We start from the raw sequence: 19,523 nt of genomic DNA on the forward strand, positions 1-19,523 counted from the left end.
TTGTGAGATAAAGTAATTTTATCACCAAGTTTCAGAGAAGAAATTGGAGACGACAAGATTACAGACCAATTTTCAATGACTGCCTTTTTGCATTTGTGTGTGTGTGAATGCTCTTCAGGTTTGTGGGCTCAGGGCCCAAGGAACATATATGCATTCAGTATGGCTGTTGAAGTATGTGCACACGTCAAAGTTTCCTAATTAATGCTGGTTGTGCAAAGTATGTATGTGATTAAGTACAAAGTGTGTGCTGACCCGTTTGTTGGAAATTAAGCTTAATGTAACTCAGAGTTATGTGGAGGAAGGCAGAGCTCATAATGGATTCCAATCAAGTATTAGATTTTCTTTTTTTTTTTCCATGCCATATTGAATAAAGTATCACCATATGTGAAGATGTTAATTTTTTCCTTACCACTAATATGCTTAACATTTTCTATTGAAGATATATGTATCTGCAGTATATATATGAAATCAGTTATGACCAGTGGGCAAACAGATTTTTTCCAGACTTTTGAATATATTTATTTAGAGGATTTCATAGTATGAGCAAAACCATATGGCAGAAATTACTCAGAAGGGACAGTTGCATGGAAAAATTATATCAATAAATTGAACTGAAAGAAGTTTCCGGGGAACTAATTGCAGGAGAAAAATAAAAACTTTTAATTCAGTTTAAAAAGTGTGAGACTCAAAAAAATGACAGTACATCAGCATAAGAAAATCACTTTCTGGGCAAGAAAGGTTAAAATCAACATGTTCCTTTAAGACTGAAGTTTCAGGTTTAGCCACAGCAAATTTTATTTCCTGCTTTGTTCCAAGTATATTGTTAGATTGGCAAAAAGTACTGAAATCCCCGCCAACTCTCGTATGGGATTTTATTGAAGAGAAAAATATAGCAAGTCATCCTAACGTTGCAAATGACTCATCAGTCGCCTTAGGAAACGCTCCCCCGAGACAGGCATGCTGCTGATGAGGAAGCGATGGAGCCGCCAGGCCACTCCCCCAGACCATTTTGCTTGAGGAGCGCAGCCTTCATAAAGGACGTCTCTCCAGACACTACGTTATTTTATTCTTTATTTCACAGAGGGAGCACAGACGCTGCAAGAAGGGCAGTGCGAAGTAACGGCAGAAACTTCACAGCCAGTTGTTTTTGTACAGGAGAAGCAAACAGGAGATCATGAGAAAACTTTAAAGGTAGGAGAGATACATTTTAAAGTCTATAATTTAGTTTTGATGTTGAAAAATAATAAGAATGTAGGCTTTCTTTAAAAAATTGTAGTTCCTGGGAGAAGAACGGAGAAGATCCGTTCTTAGGATGGGATCATGCTCATGAACAGGTTCTCCTGGTAAATGGGATGCGGAGCTTGTCAAGATCCTGGCCACTTTGGAGCGGGGTTCTAGGAGGTGGTTACAGAGGAGAAGGTTGTAATCTACTTTGTCTGATCTAAACTTTTAATATGTTTTCATGAAGAATGATTATGAAGAACTAATGAAAAATGAACCAAACAGTAGGGAATAAAAGCTGAAGTTTCTTAATCCACGTGAAAACATAAAGCGTTTTTCTTTAAAAAAAAAAAGTAGCATGATATAAGTAGTGATCTAAGCAAATTTCATGAGTAGGTATTGTGGTTTCTTAATACGCATCATAAAGATACCGTTCTTGGTAGTTGGGTGTGATGACTGTGTGGGAGTTAGTATGCCCTTAAGCTTCACACCATCCTGTTGCTACTGAGCAAACAAGAAGGTGTCCTTTGGAGAAGAATGCCACTCTTTCTCTTATTTTATGTCCCTAAATACAAATAAAGTGAAACTGTCTATCATAACACAATATATGCTCCTTTTTCACTCTTACTCTGATTGCGGTAGGAAGTTTGAGCCTGGACAATGGCCGTGTTAGAAAAATAGAAAAAAGGGGAACTGAGTGCAAAGTAGATTCAGTGGCAGGGGTGTATATTGGGTTGTCAGAGCAGGAGGCGAAGAGGAAGGAAGATGAGGTATTTTTGGATGTTTTCACAACAGCCACAGGTGTTTTCTAGGGTTTTGTTTCTTCTATTAACATGCTACCCAGGGTTATGAAATACTATTACAATGTAACTTTCTACAGGCAGATGCACAGTCTGAAGTTCTGCTGGCATTGCTGGGTAATTTGCTGGAGGGATAGGGGATTTTTGTCAGTGATAGGGCTGTGCTGGCAGCAGTCTCTAGGGTAGACACAGTTATACTTACAGAGAGGGAATAATCTAACTTCACAGGAAGGCAACAGTAGAATGGGTTGAGTGCAAAGGGTTGCTTAATACAGAAGAAAATTAAGATGAGAATAGAAGGGAAACTTCTTTTGTTTTTTTCTTTTCTCTTATTTGCCATGACTATTCCAGTACTACTGAATCAGGTCCTACCTAGTTAGGCAGATAGAAACACTTGAATAAAAGCAAGAAGATTTGTAAAGGGATTAAGTATGGGTTTCATTATTTACTTTTTTTGGTCTAAAAAGTTCTGTCATTACTTTAGTTGATACTCACTGATTTACATCAGCTGAGGAATCTGATTTTTACCTAATCCAGATCTTGTCCTGCACTTTGAGAGGCATTGAGAATTTTGCCAGCAACTCCAAAGGCTTGAAGGTCTGAACCCCTGATAAATTGGAGCTTTGCAAATTAAGTACAAAGGCTCATTTTAGAAAGAGTATATGAAGACAATACAATTCTCTTTGTGGCAAACAGCTGTCAAAATCCGTTTTAGGACTTACAGGTTGTTTTTCTGTGGTAGTAGTCACCTCATGAAAAAAAGAATCTCGTGTGAAACTGTAGTGATCACACTTGATCCATTTGACACCAAAGTTAGTTACAATGCTAAACCAAAGCAATAATAAACACCATCGTGTTACAAAAGTGGAGTTTTTGGAAATAGTTTTCTTCATTCAGTTCTGTTCATTCAGTTGGTACGGCTGGTAATTGCAGATTATTACAATGTTGTATATGATCATTATATTTCCCTACTAATATATGCAGGAGGAGGGGAAAAACACTAATTAGAATAAAGTCCAGGGCAGATGAAAAGAATAAAATAAATTAATGGAACGTGTGTGTCAGCAGGTATGTATCTCATCCTGGAGTACTCAGTGTGAGGAGGCACTGGAGTTGCGTTGATTTGGAAGACTAAGCTCTGCAAAGAAACCCAGAGCTCCAACAAACAAGAAAATTCATAGTTCAGTATCTAATAGGTACTGAGCTATTCAAGGATGGATTCAGAAGATTGAATTTTTAAAAGCTAATTAAAAGCAGAGCTCAGAAAATTCAGATGCATTTATGTTCCCTTATCACAATATTTGCTGCTGAAAATACTAATTTTTGAGCACTGTGGGTAATGTTTCAATGTTCCCTAATCCTTTTTTGTTTTCTCTGTTCAGGTGCATAAGGAAGACAAGCCTCAGAACCTGCTGGAAATGAACGGGCATACGCCGGTGCCGCATTCCTACGACTATGATCTCATTGTCATTGGTGGGGGCTCAGGTGGTCTGGCAGCTGCCAAGGTATGAGAGAGAAAATACAGATTTATACTTTCCTTGTAAGTAGGTGGGTAACACCTTCGACATCTTGTATCTGGGTTTAACACTGTAGGGGCATAACATTTCTGCCTGATCAGTGGGATTTCTTTTGAGGTTAGCCCCAGTTACACAATATTCTTTTCCTTATGTTCTGAAGAAGAAAAACATTAAAATGTTGTGCTATATTTTGTAGTAGAATGTAACTTGGTCCCCACTAATGGGAGATGATGCTGTTGGTAGGTATCTCAACAATGTTTACTAGTAGCTGAATTCAAATTGGACTTGTAATTGAAAAAGTTTTTTAAACTATTCAAAATTAACATCAGGAGGTTTCTAGTTTTATCTGAAAGTAATATCTGTTCAGAAATAATTGCGTATGTTGTTTTAATTCTTCACAGTGGGGGAGATTTTGTGATTTGTGAGCTTATATAGTTGCTAAATGGAGATTTTGCCTATATTTAAGCAGAGTTGGGATCTCACCCTTCATTTCTAGGGTCTGGTACTTCCTGCCTGTAGCCAAATAATTTATGATTTTTGGTTAGGGTATTGCTTTTAGAAGCATATCTAGAATTAATTAAAAGAATCCACAGTGATGCAGAATATACCAGCTCTTAGAGTTGTCATTTTTCCAAATATTTGAAACTTGCTGAAATTTAGTATAAGTCAGTAAGTCTGCTTTACATCAGTAGTTAGGCACATTTTGCCTTTTCTTGCAGTAGTAGAATTAACTATTTAGAAGTGAATTGGGCATTCCTAGAAGTAAAAGTATTTTGTTGCTCAAGTCCTGGAGCTGAATTATTTGTCTACACAGGAGGCATTTCTTTTGTTCTTGAGAAGTGAAGAAGGGTCATTGGGAAGTGAAAGAAAAACAGGAGAAAATATTTCAGCATAACATTGGATTCATACTAAACCTTGGCCCCTTAGAAGAGCTCTGTCATAATGGAAGAGTGCAGTGCTGAGTGGTGGATTGTAATGTGTTACATGTCCATAATCTATTTCGGTAGTTTACTGCCTTCCTATCAATAGGGGCACTGTTGTCACGGTGTAGGATGGAGGATAAGATCTATAAAACTTCTGAGAACCCACAAAGAGAAGCAGACACTGGTTCTTGGGGGATGGGGATGTTTTAGGACAGAAGAGAATAACAAGAGTGAAAAGGGAGCTTGCAGTAATGCAAAACTAGTTTGCAGTAATAAAAAGCCATCTGTTGAAATTTCCATAAGGAGACTGCTCTGCTTTGTTGTATACATATGCTAGGTTATGAAGCTACAGCGGTGATGTTTATTGCATCATTTTTCAGCTGTTGGACAGAAAAGGTCTGTATCTAGGAAGATAAATTGCCTTATTCCTTCAACTCAGTGTATAAAGTATATTGCTTCTTAGTGTTCTCAAGTGATGTAGAGTAGAGCAGAAGATGGTAGATCAATAAAGTCAACATCACTATCAGTAGTAATGTGTGTATCTCAAATCAGTTTCATGAAGTTGAAGTGAAACTGTTTTACATGCATAAACTTCTGACTTATACCTAGATTATTCAATTTTTTTTAGTGAATTAGCGAACAGTGCTTTAAAAAGCAAAAACAAAATGAAAAAAACCCAACTACACGGCTCTTATAGCAAGTTCCAGATATCTACACTCAGGTTTACAGCAGTTTAACTAGGTTGATTAAATGTGTGCTTTTCACTGACACATGCAGCTTTGTGTGCACGTCTTCCTTTTCCTCTCTATATTGTGCTCAGAGCTTGTTATTTTGGAGACATGTCTCCACGGTGAGTGCAGACACTGCCAAACTGACTCTGCAAACCAACTGCAGAGCCAGACCAAAGTGCCAGGCCACTACTATCAGTTCACACAGAACAGCTCCAGCCTTAAGCAACCTTGGTATGTTCATGCAGCACTGCACTGAACCCCATAAGGTTTGAAAGTCTTCAGGGCAGGTTTTGTTACTGTGGGCATATCACTCTGCAGAAGTGGTTATATCTGTGATCTCTACCCGAGGTGGCGATGCAATGCTGTGCTGTATTGTGTGAGCGTATAGCTGAGTGTAAGCTTGGGAAGCCATGCATTCTAATTAGCTAGCACTAGTAAGGCTCTTTTGAGCTGTGTATAAGAGTTGTTATTATAAAGGAGCATTAGTAATGCATCTCAGTCCTTAAGCACCTTTCTGAGGAACTTTCTCAGAGGTGCTGCTAATGGATAGAAATTAGCTTCTTGGCCAACCTTTATCAGAAGCAGAAATCTAGTACATTAATATTTTCCAAAGGTGTCTACAGCCTGCGTTGTTTGAAATATGATTTGTATTTTGCATGAAGATACAGTTAAAATTGAAATTCTGATTGTCAGCTGTTTGGATTAACAAGTATTACTGGTAACATAATGCTGAAGGCTGTCCAGCTCCTGCCAAACCAAACCCAAGGCCTTAGGGTAATATCCTGTCCCTATAGTTGTTACTACTTACATGTCTAAGAACTCATCATGTGATGCAGCACAGCTGTGGTTACTCCAAGCAGCAAAGTTATTTTGCTGCATTTCATGGGGAAGTCTGTTGTTACTGTTTCTCAGCTATGTAGTAAAATACTTACTTAAGTATTTTTCTCTGGTATCAGTTACCACTGTTGATTTTTGCCTTTTTCTTAAAAAGCACGAAGGAATCAGTGTATCAATTCCAGTTCTCAGCATCATTTACAGACATTGATTGTAGATTTGCTAATGAGACTTCTCAGGGGAAATATCATGAAATAAACCATCACTTTTCTAGTCTGGATGACATCTGCACATCCTGACAGTAAAGTCAGCTTGCCACAGGTTGACTAGCTTGAAGAGCAAGAGCTGATCCTAACAGCTGCAGATTGTACTCAAAATCAAGTGTTCCCTTCTACTACAAGAAAAAAAATTGGATAAGCACAGTTGTAATGCTTGGCCACATGACTGATTATGTCATTGTGTGATGTGTTTTCAAACAAATGGTCGAGAAACCATCTTTGAAGGGAAAACTGGATTAATGAAGAATTTGTTAAATATGTTAAAAGTAAATGGCATGTTGGGAAATAGTGTGAACAAACTGACAGGATGGAGGTCTGACTCCCTGAGTCTTCTGCGTATCAACTGGTGCCATGCTGTTGTGTAGCAGGATGAATGCCTATTTTTTTCCTTTGATCTTTTTTTCCTACTGAGTGCACAGATTAATTCAGAAGATTAATGACTGTCTGGCTGTTCCCTTGCAAATCATTCATTATTACTAAATTAAAAGTCACAAAGCTTTTCAGCAATGCATGATGTTATCATCTACTCCAAATTTAACCTCTAATATTTAGATACGGGTCTTATTTAATTTGTTTTGCAGGAGGCTGCCAAATATGAAAAGAAAGTGATGGTGCTGGACTTTGTCACACCTACGCCACTGGGAAACTCATGGGGTAAATTTCTTTCCACTGCAAACCTGTTACAAAGGAGCTTTACGCAGAGACTCTGATTCTCCTTTCAGATCAGCCACACTGATGCGGAAAACATATTCTGTTCCTTTCTCTCAGGTCTTGGAGGAACATGTGTAAATGTGGGCTGTATACCTAAAAAATTGATGCACCAGGCAGCTTTACTGGGACAAGCCTTGGAAGATTCACGCAAATTTGGATGGCAGTTTACGGAAGAAGGTAAAGGAGGAGAACACTTTTTTGCAGTTTTGTCATTTGTACTGAAAATCCAGAGGGTCTTTTCACAACCAAGTGCTTGTCACACTTAAGCATGTGCTGGCTTTAACAATGTGAGGCAACTTCAGAGAGATTACACATAAACTTAAACACTTTTCAAGTCTAAAGCCACGGGGCTTATTGCCTTGCAGCATTTGATCTGTTTATTAATAGCTTCTGATCATGTTAGCATTTGATAAGATTACTGTGTGAATAAAAGCCATAAGGTACTACTCCATTTCTGAATGTAACACAACATCTAAGGGAATACCCCAGAATGTCCTGTTAGAAACTTCCTCATAATTGCAGGCAAGGATTCCCTTTCCCTCAGGCTCTGTCACTACTACATAAGAAGATGAATTTTACTTCTATTAGTTCTAATGTGCATGGTTATAGGATTGGGATTTATTTAGGGTGTAATCCTGTAGTGGGGAACATGCAGAGGCACCTCTCAGACATTCATAGTCTTCATTTGTTGAGCAATGTCACCTGCTCACAGCATGGGTCAATAGAAAACTATAGATGATTCAGTAAGTCTAAATTTTCCATGTTTTAAGTGATATCTTTTCCACTGTGACCTCTCATGTTGTCTACGCTGATGTAGTTCTTTGAATTTCAGTAGTGTTGCCCTGGAATAAAAAAGGAATAAGACAAAGGTGACTGGGTCATGAAAAAAATTGGTCTGAGAATACAAGGTTTGCTATGGAAAAGGGACTCACAGCCTGAAAGATGAACCTTTCTCTTTTGTTTCTAACAGTCAAACACAACTGGATGACTATGACAGAATCTGTTCAGAATTACATTGGTTCACTGAACTGGGGATATCGGGTTGCACTGAGAGAGAAGAAAGTCATGTATGAGAATGCATACGGAGAATTTGTTGGGCCACACACAGTTAAGGTACTCCCTAGCCATGTTTGCTGGGTCTTCCTTTAGTACTTTCTGAATAGAGATGCTTTTCAAATAGAATAATTTTTCCCTCGGTAGAACTGCGGAATACTCACTTTGGACTAATACTTTGTCCACAGGCAACAAATAAAAGAGGAGTTGAGAAGCTGTACACAGCTGAGAGATTTCTTATTGCCACTGGTGAACGACCACGCTACTTGGGTATACCTGGAGACAAGGAATACTGCATTAGCAGGTAAAAACAGGGAGGAATATGAAGTCATTCACCATGTATAAATGCTTTGTCTACAAGAGAAAGTGGTGAAGCCTGAGCAGGGCTGCTTGGTTGCTGGTTTTCTTTCCTGTGTAACTTTTTGTTAGGGGAAAGTAAGCACAGGAGAATAGCTACAGATGAATTTTAAGGTGCTAAAACCACTGGTGTCTAGTAGACACCACAGGACTGTGGATGGCTGGCTAAGATGGTTCTGTTTCTGACTGATAACAGCAGTAACCAAGAAACCCATAAATCATGTGTATGTCCATGATAAAATTAATTCATCAGCTCTGCCCCAGTTACCAGTACACACACTTCCTCTCTATTCCTTATGGTCTTTCCTTTTTTTGGTAATGAAGAGCACAGTCTGATTGAAAGAAACCTCCCTGCTCAAATATCAAGGAAATCAGGAGTTGCAAAGCACTTGATGTTGTGAAGCGGGTAGAAGTGTCTCTGTCTTCATGCATTGGGGCAGTCTCAACCTAATTTTTTTCCAGCTACTCAGTGAAGTTAATTCAACTTTTAGGAAAACCAGTTTCAAATGTCTCGTCAATTGATAAGACCAAGCAATTCTAGCACAATTTTGACCAAAAAAAAAGTGATATGCAGATGAAATGTGTTTTCATGTCAGAGTAAGTTTTAAGTTATTTAATGTAGAAACAGAGGTTGAAATTACAGGCTTGCAAACCTCTAGCCATGAAATAAATAACTGGCATAATCCCTGTGAAATCAAAACACCATGTTGTACGTTTCCCTTCTAATAAGTAGTACTGAAATTAAAGGTAACAGATAACATAGCCTGTAAAGTGATACTTTAAAGTAACATTGAGGTGTAGGAGTCAAGAATGCCAGAGTTAAAGGCTATCAGATTGAGGCTGGCTGTGTAATTTTCCCCGTGTTCCCTGGGGGATAGGAACTATGATGTAGCCTTTAATTACAAAATCATATTTTATTTCACCACAACATTTGCAGAGAGCGTCTTTGTTTAGCCTTTGCAGTTATTGGCTGAGAAGGAGACACTTATTTTAGATTTAAATCTTCAGAGAGTTGCATTGCCAAACTGCCTAAGTCTCTGACAAGCAAGTGTGATGCCTCCGTGAGTCCCTGCTTCCTTGAGAAGCCCTGGTTTTGTAGTCTCAGTCCAAAGTGTGGTAGAACTGATGTAGCTTGATGAAGGAGTTGAAAGAAATGGAAAGCAGGCAAATGAACATGTTTTACATAATTTCGTACTTCTATCTCTGCCAGTTACTGTGGTTTGCATTAATTTGTTTTATTGTCTGTGTATATTTGGCAGTGTGTATAAAGCTTTAGCAAAAGGATAAATCTTCAAAGAAGTGAATATGGTATTTTTATCTTAAAGCTGAACCCCTTCCTCTTCCTTTTAGCTCTCAGGAACTAAAATTTGCAGCAAAATATTTGAAGCAAGGTTCAGAGAAAAAAAACAACCTACCTTTTTTTTTTTTAACAATTTGCCATAAGTTTCTGTAAAAAAAACCCTCAAAATTTTTGTGGTGATTCAGAATTTTCATACTCTTTTTTTGTGTGTACTCCTAATTAGAACTTTTTAATTTGTCATGTATGCCAGCTGAATAATGATCTTGTATTCCAGCTGAATTTCAAAAAAATTAAGTCATTGGGTTTTCTTAGTGAGCAGGAAGATGAATAAAGTCCTATTCTTACAGAAGAAATTAGGTAAATGTAAAGCACAATACATTCTTCTGGTTGTCTCTAACTTTCTTTTCTTTTTTCCCTCTTTTCTTTTTACCAGTGATGATCTTTTCTCTCTGCCTTACTGTCCAGGGAAAACCCTGGTGGTTGGAGCTTCCTATGTTGCCTTGGAATGTGCAGGATTTCTTGCAGGTCTTGGATTGGATGTCACTGTAATGGTGAGATCCATCCTCTTAAGAGGATTTGACCAGGATATTGCAAACAAAATTGGCAAATATATGGAAGACCATGGAATCAACTTTATTAGGGAGTTTGTGCCGATCAAGGTAGGCTCAAAGTGGTATATGGCTGCAACTGATTGTGATATACCTATCATAATGGTTTAAGATATAAATTATTTTAGTGAATGCAAAAGTTGAGTTTGCAACACACAGGATCTGTTACGATATAGTATGGGTTAATTTTTGGATTAAACTGAGTAAGTCCGTGAATCTTATGTAATTGAAAGGTACAACTTAGTGTTAAAATTTTGTGAGATTCCAGAAGTCATTGTTTTTGTCAGAATTAGATAGGTTAGTATATGTTGCATTGAAAATATTGTTACTCCTGCTCATCCTGGTCCTGCAAATTCAGCAGTTGTCCTGTGTTGAAAGAACGCAGAGGGAGCCCAGCCATCATTTAATGCACAAGGCTCAACTTTATTAGTACTCACACTTCTTTTATATCCACAATAATTAGTTCATACATATTGCAAAAAGCAAGCTCCTTATAGGTTGCTAAGGTTAGATACATTGGTTGCTAAGGTTAAATACCAATCTCTCCCCTTATGATTTCTGCAAGGCCTTCTACATAGTCCTGCTTCTGTTCTTTGTTCTTCTTTGATACTTTTCGGTATTCTCCCATCACGTCGCCGTTGTCAGCAGTTCCTCGGTGCTGTGCCCTTTCTCACGTAGCCAGTTGTTAGCAAACTGCTCCACATCTCCCCCGTTTTCTTTTTGCACTTGTGCTAAAAATATTGCAGAGGCAGTCTTCTGCAGGGCCCTTTGCAGAAGATTGACAATACATGGCAACATCAAAAGCACAACCACAATTACCAAGATCATGACCCCCACAGACTTGATCAGAGATATTAACCATCCTGAAAGTCCCCATCCTTTAAACATCCTTGTTAACCAATCTAATCCATCATCTTCTGTTAAATGTTTGACACCATCCTTTAGCTGCTGTATGCTTTTGAAAATAGATTCTGAGTGGTCAGACAAATTCATGCAACACATTCCTTCAAAATCTTCACATCCATGTCCTTGCGCTAAGAGCAAAAAATCAATAGCTGCTCTGTTCTGTAAAGTAGCATGTCTAACACTATCAACATCAGTTAAAAGACCACTTAAAGCTAAAGAAGTAGCATTAGTCTGTTTGCTAAGCCAACATCCCAACTTTGTTAGTTTTTTCAATGCAGAGTCACCCAGACATTCTGTTTGGGTTGTGGAACTACCCATCCTTCACCCTGATGCAGGTTCCAACACAGGCCGAACACACCGAGCAGGAACCCAGCGAGGGCCGGCATCTGCAGAGACACAAGCATAACCCCTGCCCCAGGTTAATCAGTCGCTGTCGATGAGCTTGTCTCTCCTCTGGCGTCATTGAGAGGTGCGGCAGGTTTCGCCCATCTCGCTGGAACCCATACGGTGCCTGTTGGTGTAGAAACACAAAGATATCCCCTTCCCCATATTACTACTTTAGCTGGTCCTTTCCACAATCCATCTTTTGGATCCTTATAATTTACCCATATCTCTTTCCTTCCCTCACTTACTTTTGCCTTCTCATAATGTAACATAGCTGGTGGTTGTTCTGCGTCTCCAAATATACACAAGTGATTCATTACAAATAATGTTTTTGCTAATCTTTCCTGTACATCCTGTATTTCCTGATATTTTGTTACATAACGTTTCAAGGTACCATTTGCTCTCTCAACTATGGCCTGTCCTGTGGGAGAATGCGGTATCCCTGTTACATGCTTCACTCCCCACTTGTTTAAAAATCTTTGCACTCGACTTCCGACATATGCTGGTCCATTGTCTGTCTTTATAGTATTCGGGACTCCCATTATTGCAAAACAACATGTTAAGTGTCTGATTACCTGTGTGGCCTTTTCTCCACTCTGCGCAGAGGCCCATATATATTTGCTATAAGTATCTATAGTAACATGTACATATTTAAGTCTACCAAAACTTTGTATGTGAGTCACATCCATTTGCCATACTTCATTAGATTTCGTCCCTCTAGGATTGACTCCTATTCCAATACCAACCCCTTTATTGTGAAAACTACAAACAGGGCATGTTTTTACTATGGCCGTTGCTTCCGCCATTGTGATGCCAAACTGTGTTTTTAGCCCTTTTGCATTCTGATGGAATATGTCATGTGCTTCTTTTGCCAATTTGTCTTTCGACATGGGAACATGTATAACAGTGGATACCAACTTGTCCGCTCGAGCATTACCTTCCCCAAGTCCTATATCCCATTTATGACTCCTAACATGGATTACAGCATACGGTTGTTCCCTTATTTTTATGGCCCTCTGTAATTGTAAGAACAACTCATAGAGACGCTTATTTTGTACTTCCCTGACTTCTGCATCTTCTATCCTTGCTACTATTCCCGCTACATACATAGAATCAGTTACAATATTCAATGGTTCATTAAACTTAACCATCGCCCAAACTACCGCCAACAGTTCCAAAGTTTGTAGTGTGTCTTGTGCTGTGGCTTTTAATATCTCGTGTTTCCATGTATTATCTTCCTGCCACGTTATAGCTGCTGTCTGAGATTTCTTTCCTGCATCTGTATAAACTGTGATGGCATTCGGGATCGGCGCCTGTTGTCTTTTTGGCTGTTCAATCCAATGTAATTGTCCCAACCATCTCAAAGGTTCCATAGATAATTGATCAGTTGACAACATCATTGGCCCATTTAACATGGCTTCCTGCAATGCTGTGCTATTTGCCAGGTACCACTGCATGGTTTCCTTCTGCATTGGACAGTATATGAATTGAGGTTCTCTTCCACTTATTTGAATAACTCGCACACGACCTTTCTTTACTAAATTTGCTAATGCCTCAATTTTTTGAAGTAGAGATTTTGATTGTTGTAATGCTGGCGTGATCCATTCTAGCACCCATGTCTCCCCCGTTTTCTTTTTAGACTGCGTAATAGCTCCGAGCAAATGCTGTGAACCCATCCACACAAGTATGTCCAGGGGGAGCTCAGCGTCTCTCCGACGCACTTGTCCAGAAGTAATACGATCCATAATTTGTTGTAGCACTTGCTTCTGATCTGCTGATAAAGACACCACCTGTGCAGGATCATTTCCTTTTAACAGTGGTCTTAATTGTTGTAAAAGCTCGTTTGGGATGCCCACTATAGGTTTTAGCCATTGTAAATCTCCTAATAGCTTCTGAGCATCATGCAGTGTTGAAATTTCAGGATTAATTGTCAATTTTTGTGGTGTCACTATTTGTTTCGTCAAAGACAATCCTAAATATTTCCATGGAGCTGTTTTTTGTATCTTTTCTGGTGCAATTACCAATCTTTGCTTTGCAAGGGTGTTTACAATTTCTTTTATCTGTGCTTCTGTAAATGGTTCTTTTTGTGCAAATAATATATCATCCATATAGTGATAAATTATAACATCAGTCCATTTTTGACGTAATGGCTGTAAGGCTGCATCTACAAAAATCTGACATAAAGTTGGACTATTTCTCATTCCTTGCGGTAAAACTGTCCATTCAAACCGTTGATCTGGCCCTTCTCTATTTATTGCCGGTAAAGTGAAAGCAAATCGGCGCATGTCCTTTTCATGAAGCGGAATCGTAAAGAAACAATCTTTTAAGTCCACAATCAATATAGGCCATTCATAAGGTAACATAGCTGGATTCGGCATACCTGGTTGTAAAGCCCCCATTGGTTCCATTTGTTTGTTTACTTCCCTAAGGTCATGCAAAAGTCGATATTTGCCTGATTTCTTTTTTATGACAAATATTGGAGTATTCCAAGGACTAGTAGATAATCTTAAATGTCCTTGCTGATATTGTTCTTGTACTAGCAAGTGTGCTTGCTCAAGACTTTCCCTTTTTAGTGGCCACTGCTTTACCCATATTGGATTGTCAGATGTCCAAGTTATAGGGATCGGGAAAGTCCAAGCAATGGCCATTAGAATAAATGGTGATCATTTGTCAAAACTATTCCCATTTGTGCTAACACATCTCTTCCAATTAAGCAATTTACCCCTGGAGGTAATTGCACTACAGCAAGCACCGCTGTGACTGTTTGTTCTTCAATTGTTAATTGTAGGGGCGGCGTTCGATTAGCTAAAGTTAAACCACCCACGCCAGTGATGGTAGTGGTATGCTCTTGCAATGGCCAGCCTTGTGGCCAAGAAGAAGGCGACAGTATGCTGGAATCTGCACCTGTGTCTAACAACCCTTCCACAGTTATTGCGTTACCTTGAAATGACAGGTGAACAGTCTTCCTAGGTCTCGTACTCAGATTCAGTGTTAGCAGGGTCAGGCTTCCTGTGGATCCGAAGCCTTTATTTCCGCGACTCTCCTCAGTTATTGGTCGTATTGTTTGAGTCACTTGTGGCAGAGGCACCAGCTGTGCAATCCGTTGTCCCTGTGCAATCTTTACTGGTGGATTCAGTGTATATGCCATAATATAAATTTCACCTTCATAATCTGCATCAATAACTCCCGGTAAAACAAATAGTCCACATTGTGATGCCGATGATCTTCCTAATAATAAAGCTCCCATGGCTCTCCCATTAATAATGATAGGTCCTCGTACATTCGTAGATATTGTTTGAGGATTATTTGTTAACAGAATAACATCTACTGCTGCTGCCAGGTCCAACCCGAGACTTCCCCGGGTGGCGGGTTGAAGGACTGCGCTGCGGCTGCAATTTTGGTCGTTGCGCGGCGGCCGGCGAACGTGCTCCGTGTGGAGTTTCCCGACCGTCTGTGGCAAGCCACCTCATTATGGGAGTTGGATCGGCAAGTTTGACACCATACATTTCTGGCTGTACAACTCTTTCGTACATGCCCTGGAGCTCCGCATCGGTAACACCGCAGCTGCCCCTTTTTAGGTGTTTGCACTTTAACTGCTGTTGCTGCTGAAGTCTGGAGAGGCGCAAGGGCTGCCATAACCTGACTTTGAGTAGCCTGAGCCTGTTCTTTCATTCCTTCCCCTAATTTCTTTATTGCCTCTACAAGAAAAGCCTGAGGTCCAGTAGGTATCGATGACGCTTTTTCAAGTGCCTCCTCTACAGTCCAATGTGCCCTTAATGTATTCAATAAACTCTTTGTAGCAGGATTGCCATTTTGTGAAATACACTGTTTTAAGAGAGCACCCTGCATGTAGAGAGGTACTCTTGCTCTTTCAATTGCATTTACCAACTTATCTACAAAACTGCCCAAAGTCTCTTCTCTCCCTTGCTTAATCCCCATATACATTGGAACTCCGCCTGGCTCTTTCACTTGCTCTATGGCTTCTCTCACTAACCTCATTGCCTCTCTCACTTTATCCGGACCGAGCAATGCTTGAGCTTCTACTCTAGCATAAGGTCCTAACCCCATTAATTCATCCATTGTAACCCCTTGTAATGGATCTCCTGCTTGCCGCTGTACCGCTATCGATTCTAACACTCTCGCTTGCCAATGCGCATTAAACAACAACCACTGACTAGGAGAGAAAATTAACTTTGCTATACCCCGACAATCTGCAGGCAAAAGAAGTTGAGTGCTCCAGAGATAATCTAACATTTGACGAGTCGGTTCACCAGTAACACCATAAGAACTCACTGTAGAGCGCAATTGTGATAAAAGCTTCCAATCTAATGCCGTAACAGTAGCATTTAGTCCACCAGCTGGGTTCGGCTGAAACTGAACTGGAAAAGCCATTGCTGTCGCCATCTGAGTCATCTCCTCATCCCCTTTTTCTAACCCTTCTCGTGCCAATGCATTCCAAGCCCGACACCTTTCTTTAGCGATCTCTATCCCCAGCCCATCTTCTGAGCCAGGAGTAGAATTCTCGCTTTCCGGCGTCACAGTCTGGCTGGACGCGTCAGGGCTACTCAGGGCAGAAGCGAGGGGAGCGGTAGGGAGAACTCGTTCTGAGCTTTCCTGTCCCGTCTCTTCGGAACGTAAAGGTGGTAAAACAAGCTCACGAAACGCAGGCGGTAATGGCCACTTAGTTTCCTCCTCCCCATATCTGGTGTTTTTCTCTTTTGCCGCAATTGCGCCCTGTGCAGCTCTTTTTTCAGCCTGATACCTGAGCAATTCATTATGAACCACCCTCCATAACTTTCCCAACTTTTTTGCTGTCTTATCATCATTCAATGTTAATTCCCATAACTTATCTCCAAATTTTCGCCATTCCGATAACTCATGAACTGTATGTGGATTAATAAAACAACCTTGCTCTACCCCATAAGCTAAAAGCCCCTGAAGATCCTTTTTTACATCTATGCCCTCAACCCGGCGTTGTGTCAGCCAGGATGCAAATAAATCATATGCTGCTTGCCTGTCCATACCTTAATTTTTCCGTTGCAGCCTTTCCAGGTCTCGGCAGCACGTATCAGCAGGGCTCACCTCTTGTGACACCCTGGGCGCGGGCCTTTTTAGTCGCCTTTCGCCGTCCTCGCTGCTTAAGGACCTGAACAACCTTCTCTGGTCTTTATCCTTCGTGGTGCCTTATACGTCCTTTGGCACGTATCACGTCGCGGTCACCATTTGTTGAAAGAACGCAGAGGGAGCCCAGCCATCATTTAATGCACAAGGCTCAACTTTATTAGTACTCACACTTCTTTTATATCCACAATAATTAGTTCATACATATTGCAAAAAGCAAGCTCCTTATAGGTTGCTAAGGTTAGATACATTGGTTGCTAAGGTTAAATACCAATCTCTCCCCTTATGATTTCTGCAAGGCCTTCTACATAGTCCTGCTTCTGTTCTTTGTTCTTCTTTGATACTTTTCGGTATTCTCCCATCACGTCGCCGTTGTCAGCAGTTCCTCGGTGCTGTGCCCTTTCTCACGTAGCCAGTTGTTAGCAAACTGCTCCACAGTCCTGAAATCTGTGAAACTTCTTGCAGGCTCATAATTAAGAAGATATATAATTTCCTGTAAGATCAGGGCCAACGCATCACAAATAGTCATATTTTTCATTGCCAGTTCTCAAATTCACAGCCAGCAAATACTGCTTATGTGCCTCGGACCAGTGGACTATCCAGAAAAGTAAACAGGCTTTAGAAGTATCCATCTATATCCTTTACTTGGCAGAGTCCTTAAATACTTGCTCAATTTTTGTTGAATTCAATAGGAGTGCTCGTGCAGCTAGTTACATACACGTATAGGCAAATTCAGGTTGAAAAGCAAATTAGATAAGCTCTGGAGCTTTTCTAATGTAAAATTGCCTTATCAAAGACTTCAGAGGGTGCTAACAGTATTTCGCTTAATGTTTTTTTCACAGTAACTAGTGCTTAATTATTATGAAATGGGAAATAATGTATTAAGCAGTTTTCAATTTGGTGTTAAGCCAGTGTGTTGCCAAGTTTAACAGTTTGGGGGATTAAAGCATTAAATCGAGTGAAGACTGTTTTCACCCTTAGCAATATCAAGAGTAGCTTAAAAAATATTCTTGCCAGCTATCATGCTGTGGATCTGACCCTCTCTCACAGAGTGTAAGAGATTTGCTGTGAGAAGTCAAAGTAGATGTTTCCAGGAACTTTTATTTTTATGTGTGTTTGCATTGCAGAAATCCCATGTTGTATGAAAAGCAGGGATGATTATCCAGCTTTTGTTTCAGATGTAGCTTTTTGTAGGCTCTAATGGGGGATGAGGAAGAAGGAAGCTGTTTTTACAAGATCATTTCATCTAAATGGCAAGTGGGCTCCTCCAGATGCACCCTGCAAAGAGCAGTCCATCACCCTAGTCACAAAATGCACTTTTGTGTATTTTATCGTGTTGGTTCACTATATGTCTTTGGTTTCGATGGGAATAAAATACTTGGCCCTGTTTCTAGTTGAGAATATCCTTAAACTTAAGTTGCTGGATATGTTTTTAGCAGGGCTTCTCATCTCTTTCAAACATTGTTTTTGAAGTTATGCGTGTTGTGCTTATTAAAACCCTTTGTTGGGATGTTTGAAGACAGAAGATGAATTGTTATAAATAATGCTGCCTTTGAACAGGAGCAGTTTAACACAGCGATCCTTTAAAGTTGGTAGGATGGCACAGAAGTTTGGGCTTTTTAAAATTAAAAAATAAAGGACAGGGGAGAACAGAACTTTGTCAGAAACTATTTTTTTTCTGTCTCTAGATACTGAATATGAAGTAGGAACTAGGGCAGTTGTTGAAGAGTACTTCTTCATCTGTAGAACGAACACTAAAATTTCCGAGAATTAAGTGTTTCACACATACATGTCCCTTGTATGTACAGCCAGCTGCAGGAAGAAGCCGAAACCTTGCTGTTTCATGAGAGGGTAAGGGAAGGATGGTAGCTGAGGATATCCAGTCCTTTCCTCACAGTACAGTGAATATTAATGAGGACAAAAAATAACCCACATATGTAGCTTCAAATTCCACTCACTTGTTTAGTTGATTTATTTATCAGAAGAAAAAGGAGTGTTTGGAAAAAAAGCCAGTGGTATTGCTCTTTCTGCTTTATTGTTTTCTGGTATATGGCGGGGTGGGGTGTGGAATGGGGTGTATTTTGGATTTTGTTTTGGTTTAAATAAACCTTTTTTTATTACTCTGAACAAAGAGCACGGTTGCAAAAAGATTCACCTTTACTGCCTTTTTTTTTTTTGCTTTGCTAGTATAGACAGCTGCTGCATTACTTGAGAGAGAGTGCGCAGCTGGATCTGTAGCTAAGACTAGAAATACTTATTTCAGCTGACTGGGGAATTCTGAAGTGTTTTTTTTCTTAAGCTGATGATGTTTTTTCAGCCATTTAGAGCCAGCTGCTGCCCTCTCCTGCAAGGCCATGGCAGCTTTGTGTCAGACTAATGTCACTGAAACAGAGCCAAGGCCTGTACTGCTAAGGGCTGGGCTATGACAGTGGTTTCCCACGGGTGGAAGGCACGATGGTCCTCTGGGTGTGGTTGGAGACAATGTCTGATGGTGTTTCTAGGTCTTGCAAGAGTTCCCTTCCTCCTCATTTCCTCTGTTCCCAGTTCATACCAGCTCATATGGAGGGCTTGTACAAGAACTTAGCTGTCAATCAACTTTTATAAACAGAAATGAGGTCTTATTGTGTTGGTCATAAGAATAAATGCATGGCAATAAACCAAAATGTTTAAATATGCAAGTAGTAATCACAAATTTAGAGAAAGGTGAAAATATCTTTAGAATAAATGCTTAATTTTAGATCATGGTTAAACAATTATAAGGTATGTGGTGGGACAAAGA

At 39.8% G+C, this 19,523-nt stretch overlaps 1 protein-coding gene across 2 annotated transcripts in view; it reads left to right on the forward strand.

The window, feature by feature from the left end:
- The first annotated feature begins 980 nt into the window (after nt 1-980).
- TXNRD1 (thioredoxin reductase 1) overlaps nt 981-19,523 on the forward strand; it is a 34,395-nt gene continuing 15,852 nt past the window's right edge. The window contains exons 1-7 of one of the 2 annotated variants that reach the window (XM_074871885.1): nt 981-1,191; nt 3,404-3,526; nt 6,886-6,958; nt 7,073-7,192; nt 7,986-8,128; nt 8,257-8,372; nt 10,159-10,384. In XM_074871885.1, coding sequence (XP_074727986.1) covers nt 3,440-3,526; nt 6,886-6,958; nt 7,073-7,192; nt 7,986-8,128; nt 8,257-8,372; nt 10,159-10,384 — 765 coding nt within the window. In that variant the 5' untranslated portion in view covers nt 981-1,191; nt 3,404-3,439. Of the gene's footprint in view, nt 1,192-3,401; nt 3,527-6,885; nt 6,959-7,072; nt 7,193-7,985; nt 8,129-8,256; nt 8,373-10,158; nt 10,385-19,523 lie in introns of those variants that run through there. The other variant, XM_074871886.1, reaches the window with a different exon arrangement.

This window comes from Strix uralensis, chromosome 5 (assembly GCF_047716275.1).
Source record: "Strix uralensis isolate ZFMK-TIS-50842 chromosome 5, bStrUra1, whole genome shotgun sequence".
In the NCBI taxonomy this organism is placed as follows: Eukaryota; Metazoa; Chordata; class Aves; order Strigiformes; family Strigidae; genus Strix; species Strix uralensis.